The sequence below is a fragment of the Poecilia formosa genome, unplaced genomic scaffold (genome assembly GCF_000485575.1).
Source record: "Poecilia formosa unplaced genomic scaffold, Poecilia_formosa-5.1.2 Scaffold550, whole genome shotgun sequence".
Taxonomy (NCBI): domain Eukaryota; kingdom Metazoa; phylum Chordata; class Actinopteri; order Cyprinodontiformes; family Poeciliidae; genus Poecilia; species Poecilia formosa.
The window spans coordinates 1-7,291 of record NW_006800489.1 but is presented as its reverse complement, the minus strand read 5'-3'; the positions used below and the strand labels follow the sequence as shown (position 1 = coordinate 7,291).

The window sequence follows — 7,291 nt, the reverse complement described above, 5'->3', positions numbered from 1 at the left end:
ATTGACTTATTGAAAAATCATTTTGTTTTCAATAAGTCAATTCACTAAATAAAACCCATTTAATACAATAATTACACACAGTTATGTTTTTAAATATTGATTTTGATTAATTATGGTGATGTACAGAACTGTGGACTTAATGAATAGTGTGTTTAATACTCGCTTAAATTTTATTTTCAAAAGGTTCCTGAGAAATGAACCTCACATGTTCAAATTTACTAAATTTACTGAATCTGAATTGATAAATTCAGAATTTATCAACATGCAGTTGAAACAGCAAATGATTTTGTTAAGATGAAATACTGGCATCGTATTTAGAGATGAGGAATCAAGAAGAATCAGAAAATGTTTGAGTTGGAACTCAAAGGTTTTAATATAGGAAGTTTGCAACACTTGCAGCATGACTCATTAAAAAACCAACTTCACGCTTTAGAGTCTCAGTGTAATCAGTGGTCAGTTCAAATGCAGAAGTGTTTCCTTTTTTACACAAAGGCTTCAAGTCGTGGTAAAGACGCATCACGTCTCTATCTCTACAGAAGGTTTTGGTAGATTTTAGATGAAACATCCAAATGTGTCCTTGTTGGTTACATTGTGATATGAGGGACAAGAAAGAAGAAGAGAAAACTTTCCTAATGAGAGTTTAAGATCATCTTGACTTTCGTCACCTCGTAGTAATTGTACAGTTTATCATATTCAGATGCAGTAAATTTTTCTTTTTTTAATTTGTTTTCTTCTTGCAGGAAAAACCTACACGTATGCTATCAGAACTCCCCGAGACGAGCGCCTCTTCTTCTCCCAGCCTGCGAACTCAATTCTCAGATCTGAGCAACACCTGTTCTTCAAGTAAATCAGAGAGAACATCAACATCCCTCGCTCTCGCTCTCACTGCGAATGTTGCAGATACAGCAGCTAATAGTCAAGCTTAAACTATGCAGTGTTTACCATAATCAACTACCAACAATGTGGGGCACCAGCCAGGAAGTACACATGTAAGCAGGATGAAACAACAAATTGCTGTTATCAACGCCTTAAACGTTGAGTATTTTTCACTCACTGAGAATAAGTTAGAAACATCCAGACTTACGTGAAAGTATCGATGATCCACACAAGTATGAATGTGCAGAACATCAACTTATTTTGGGTGTTGGTTAAGTGACCGTGCAAAAAGAGGGCAGTTACATTTAAAGTAGACATGAGAGGCATCAAAAGATGATTTTTTTTATGTGCATTTATCATTTCATGTTGTAATCTCAGCAATTCAGGGATTTGAAACACTGAAAGTATTTTAAACAAATATATGTTTTGCGTTACTTTTACTTAAGATTATTAAATGTCTGAAATGCTGTGTAAATTCAAAGAGCAATGTCAAGAAAAAACACACAAGACCATTCTGTCACACATTTCCTGTACAACATATTCATCAATGGTGAATGTTGTTTCTGGTGTTTTTGGCTGGTCATGCATGTAATAGAGCTCTTCATGATAAAGAGACTTGGGAGAAAAGGGTTAAGAAGAACTGAAAACGTGATTTGTTTAAGACAAAAATAACATCAGACATGGGTTAACGATTTGCTGAAGGCTTTGTCCTCAAATTGAGATGAAAGAAAAAGTGGCACATTTTGAATTAAATGAAAGAGAAATTTTTCAAATTGAAAACTGAAAACTAGTTTAATATGAAGTGTGGAAAATATGTAAAATAATAAGATTTTTGTCCTGTTATTTACCACAGATGTCAACAATAAAGAACTGAAAAAAGTCTTCCACTTGAATATTTTTCTCATCAAAACATAAATAAGCATCAGCACACAATCAGCATCACCTAATCGTCTACACAAGATGGCACTGTTGGAAAAAAAAATAAAAACAGAGTTTGTCTTGTTTCACAGAGACATGAAGTCTATAAAACGAGATGGGAGTGTATTCACACCAGGTGATGCTTTTATGGTGTGGGAAATAGTAGGAAAAAGAAAAATTGCTTCTACTCTGTTTTACTTTTCTGGTCAGAAACATTGACATGTGATAACGTACTTCAGTCAAACCCACAGAAAGTCCCTGTTTCTTCTTAAATAAGCATTAATCCTAACAGGCTTTCAAAAGGTTTGGCTTTCGTCTTGAACCAATTCTATAACATCCAGCATTTTAGGGATCGATGCCCCCAGTTTTGGAATATAAAACAGCTTGTATGTTATGATGGTCCTCATTTGAAACATGAACGTTCTGGGACAAAAACAAGTCCCTCTGTTTCTGTGCGGTCATTTTCTCTTAAGGTGGTGAGTTTATGCTTGTTGGTGTGCCGAGGTTATTTGAAGTGTGTCATGAAAGAAAAATACTGATTCTGTTAAGGTGTAAGAAATGAAAAACTTTGCTGTGATTACAAGCATTGATCTCCAGAAATTTGTGTGAGATGTTTTTCCATCTGTGAAAATGATGCATTTCTTGCCTCATGTTGCTGAAATACAACTTGTCCAGACTGAAAAAGCACCTTGGAGGTCAGGAGGTGCTGAGCTTTTCCATATTGATTACACAAATTACACAAATTAAATGAAGTTGCAGACGTTTATTTGTGAGGTTGGTGATGAACCTTTTTAGCCTCATGGACAGAAAACATTTCCTGATAGTTTGTATGCTACAGTTATGTGCATCGCTGTATGTTCGTAAAATAATATTGTATCTTGCCAAAGACAAGTCTGTCAAATAAGCGACTAGGGAATGTGTAGATTAAATATTAATGTAATAACAGAAAAGATGATCAAGTGTGGTCGAGCGTCCATGTTATAATCTGGGGGTCTCTTTTAGTATAAGTTGTATTTTTATTCATAGAATTACAAATAAAATTTTAGTTGTTTAAAAATGACATTAAATTTCCAGAAATAGATATTTATCAAAAGTTAAATGTTGTCTAATTTTCAAAGAGTTATATAACTCTACATAAGTCTTATTTTACTGGATTCAAGGGAAAAAATGGCTCCGGATTGTAAATGGTTTAGACCCCGGGTCTATACTCAAGTGATTTCGGCATCTTCTCAGTTTGGAACCATAACCATGAGATGAAGGTGTTTTTTTTGTGGTCTTCAGATCAATGTATTACCTTGAAGTTGCACTGCAGAGCTTCTGGTAAAAGCATTGCTTGTTGCAGTGCTGACTTTGTGCATGTTTCTGAGGAAAGGTGATCTGAGGTTCATCCTAAGAAGTGCAGGTATCTATCCGTGCTGATCTTGGGAATGCTGAAATAACTTTTGCATGTGTGATTTTTTTTTCTCATCTTTCTATTTTTGTACACGGGAAATTTTGTCAGCTCATGCTGTGCTGAAAAACTCGTGCTGGGTGGTCGAAGACAGGAAGTGGTTAACTTGTCATAAGTAAAATGAACCTGCAGCACCTTATTTGAAGGTTTTTGTGATGAGCATGTGATGCACAATGCAGCTCCTGATAATTTGGTGTGCTGTGTTTATTTGCCTTTGCAGAGAAAATAAAGGTAAGGCTTTTTGTTGTTTTTTTTTTCTTCAACTTCTTTAGTTTTAATTTGGTAAAGAAATGGAAGAGATTTTATTTGAGTGTGGTTGAGACTCAGTATTTATGTGACAGCAAAGCTGCCAGATGGCAGGTTTTCTTCCATTAAAATCAATTAAAATAGAAACAAACACAAAACTTTAAATCGATTTATCATTTGTTTTACTGATGAGGCTTAAATCAGGAGTCAATTAAAAAGTTAAAAATACAAAAGTATTTCAGAAAAATACTCAAATAATTACTGGATGATTACTATTTTCATATACGAACATCTCTACATGTTTTATTAAACTATATTATTTGTTGTAATCTAATAAACAAAAACTAGTTAAATAAATAAAAAACACTATAATAATTCTGTGGTGGACCAAAAGTTTTCCTGGTTTTAGAAAAACATATCTCCAGAACCTTAACATTGTTCTTTTTTATTTCATACTATTTATTATTAAATAAGATATTGTATTGGTTGTGTTTTGGTAAACGTGTTATGTTGTAGATGTACGTAGTACACAGCGAGAGCTTCATCCAATTTACCTATTGGCTTTGGCTGTTTGTGAGTTTAAATGAATTATCAGTATTTATTTCACTTTCATAGTCCTTAATTCTTTGATTTTTGTCTTGCATGTCTTGGTTCTACCTATAACCCTTCAGTGGTCATATAGAGGACAATATGAAATAAAATAAAATAATATATGATGTGTTAGTGGATAGTTTTGTGTTTCATAATCTCTAGATCATTGTAGACAATTAGATGGCTTTTTTAAAAGTGGTTTACTTAAAGTTTGTTTATGTGAAATCAAAATATTTTTATAAATAGAAGCTGTCTTTTTTTTTTATTTTTTCACACACATACACAAAAAAACAATTTTGTCAACAATTGTTTGGTCCTTGTTTAGGTTAACAGAATTGGGGATTGATGTCATATCTTGAAGTAATAAACATGTTTTTCTTAATCAAAATAAGTATAATGATGTATATTGTACTTGATAGTAATTTTGAAATTGTGTCATTAAAATTACATTCATCTTTTGAAATTACAGTTTCTTCATGTGAAGTGATGGCCAAAGTGCGAAGAGGAGCAACGAAACGTGTTTCCCCTGGACAAAGTCTGACAGTCGAGTGTCCCGTCAAACACTGTGGGGAGTCATTCAATGTCATTTGGTCTAAATTCTCTAACACAAAGAACTGGGAAAACATTTCAGACACAGAGAACATAAGAATCACACAGAAAAATGGCAAGGAGAATCTGATCTCATATTTAAGTTTTGAGCAGGTTTCCATTGATGATGACGGCCTGTACAAATGTGCTTTAGGACACAGTAGTGTATTTGTCAGCCATGCCATCAACATCTCAGTTTCAGGTATTTATTTTTTATTTACTACCAAGATTTACCAGTGAAATGCAGACATGTGTTTGATTCATTGTGTGAAACGTATCTGATTTTTTTATTGCTCAAGAACTAAACAAAGGAGTAGAAAACCCTGATGATGTTGATGATGAAGGTAAGAAACATATTGTAAATATACACATTTAATACTACATCTATTTTAACATTATTGTTTCATACAGTTGGCTCAGACAGTGTTGGTGACGATCGCTCCTGGCTATCCGTCTTCCTGATCTGTATTGCCGTTATATTTCTGATCGCCGCAGCGATAGTGTTTGTCCTCCTGTGCTTTCAGGGCTGGAAACGTAAGACTATTAATTTAGCTGTGGTTCTTCTGTAACTGTTGCAATATTTGCATCTTTAATCCCCCTAAATTTGTTTTCTTATAGGAACGTGGACCCACAACAATACAAATCAAGAGGTAACCAGTTTTACATAGTGGATTTTTGTTTAGTGTTTTGAAACTTCACATTTTATTTAGAACAATAACAGGAACTGTGAGGTAGTGTAGTCAGTTTCCAAAAATGTATCATGCATAGTTTGTAATGTTGGGTCATAATCAAACAAGACGCAGTCTCTTAAACACCCTTCACACCAGACGAAGGCTACGCCACAACACTGAAATGCTCTGCGGCGTCTTGGAGATGTTTTAATGTCCATGTCTACTGAATTCAATTCAGTTTATTTATGTAATCTAAAAAGCACTAATTAAAAAAAAAAGTCAACTCAATCCAATTATACATACGTACATTTCCTCAGTATCAAACACTGCAGTCATGTTCAGTTTATTACTAAAGCTGGTTAAAAAGTTTCCAGTTATAGAAACACAGCAGGTTGGATGAGACTTAAATGAAAGACACTGCATCTTGTACAAACAACTACTCTACATGGACAAGCATGTATCAGCAGCAGAAAATCACTTGCTTTGTGCCGTTGACTTACCAGCAATCCCTCATACTGGAAATGCATCTAGTGACAGTGGAGTGGAAACCCCCCCCACCTCCTTTTGACAGACAGAAACCTCCAGCAGAACCTGGACTGCCATCTGCAACGACCAACCAGGGTTCAAGAAGACCAGACAGAGACACAAGAAGCTCTAAACTAGGAATATTTTCTGCTTTAAAGAAAAGTTAAAAGTTAATGGCAGGAGTAGGAGAACATTAATTTGTTTTGGTGCAGTTTCTCAACCGATACAAGCCTCCAGGAAGGCATCAGAGCTAAGCTACCAGATGTAGCTTTGAGGAAAATTTAGAAACTGAGAGAAAACTTAAAACATCAGTAAATAATGCAGTAGATGTAGATGAGAGGACAGAGAAGTGATCAGCTTTTCCTCCAGCAACCTTCGCTTAGGTCGACTTTAAAGATTGCTCAGGACAATCTACTCTGACTATAAGGTTTATTAAAAAGTTTATCACATAGAGCATGAGACTTATGTAATATACATAAAACTTCAATGGGAAGATAGTGCTTACCTGGTTGAATACAGCTGAGTCCTCATTTATATAAACCCCTGCCAGACATAGATTCAAATTAAGTTTTGACAATATTTGTTTCTGATAGGAGATGAGAAAGGCTTGTCTAAAAAAAATACTAAATAGTTCAATAAGATCAGTTGCAGCATGACTTATAAAAAACACCTTCAGGCTTCAGAGTCTCAGTGTAATTAGTGGTCAGTTGAAATGCAGCTGATAAAAATACTGACGGTGTTTCCGTCCCTACATCGAAACTTCAAAGGCTTCAATAAAAGGTAGACGCTTCAAATAAAGGTAGACGAAAACACCCGTCTATGTCTAAAAAAGGTTTTGGTCGATTTTAGATGAAACATCCAAATGCAGGTAGAAAGAAGCAGAGAAAAACCTTTTCTATTGAGAGTTTAAGATCATCTTGACTTTCTTCACATTGAAGTGGTTGTACAGTTTATTATATTCATATAAAGTAAAGTATTTTTTAAAATTTTATTTCCCTCCAAGCAGGAAATATCTACGCATATGATACCAGAACTCCCCAAAGCGAGCGCCCCTTCTCCTCCCGGCCTGCGAACTCAATTCTCAGTCCTGAACGACATCTATTCCACAAGACAACCAGAAAGAACAGCATCAGCATCACCTGCTCTCGCTCTCACTGGGAGCCAGCTGGCTGTTACATACACAACAGTGAAAACAGAAGCGCCCAACAGTGAAGTGTACGCCGTCATCAACCCCCTACAGCGTGGGACAACAGTCAGAAACTACACATGTAAACAAGACACAAAGACAAATTACGCTGTTATCAATGTGACTTAAAAGTGGAGTATTTTTCACTGGCTAAGAATAACTTAGAGACATTCAAAATAGTGTGGCAGCGTCATGGAACGGTGTGCAGAAAGAGGGTTGTGGTCATGAAGCTGTTACATT

General features: G+C 35.2%; 1 protein-coding gene and 1 long non-coding RNA gene across 8 annotated transcripts in view; one reads left to right on the top strand and one right to left on the bottom strand.

The window, feature by feature from the left end:
• LOC107834206 (uncharacterized) overlaps positions 1 to 2,096 on the bottom strand; it is an 18,046-nt gene extending 15,950 nt beyond the window's left edge. The window contains exon 1 of the long non-coding RNA XR_001659988.1: positions 2,085 to 2,096. This is a non-coding gene — a long non-coding RNA (uncharacterized LOC107834206). The remainder of the gene's footprint in view (positions 1 to 2,084) is intronic.
• LOC103129492 (B- and T-lymphocyte attenuator-like) overlaps positions 1 to 7,277 on the top strand; it is a 14,719-nt gene extending 7,442 nt beyond the window's left edge. For 3 of the 7 annotated variants that reach the window (XM_016665147.1, XM_016665146.1, XM_016665148.1), the window contains one exon: positions 741 to 1,612. In XM_016665147.1, coding sequence (XP_016520633.1) covers positions 741 to 847 — 107 coding nt within the window. In that variant the 3' untranslated portion in view covers positions 848 to 1,612. Of the gene's footprint in view, positions 1 to 740; positions 1,613 to 4,417; positions 4,872 to 4,968; positions 5,014 to 5,080; positions 5,204 to 5,287; positions 5,320 to 6,868 lie in introns of those variants that run through there. The other 4 variants (XM_016665143.1, XM_016665142.1, XM_016665144.1 and 1 more) reach the window with 4 other exon arrangements.
• Positions 7,278 to 7,291: the final 14 nt, after the last annotated feature.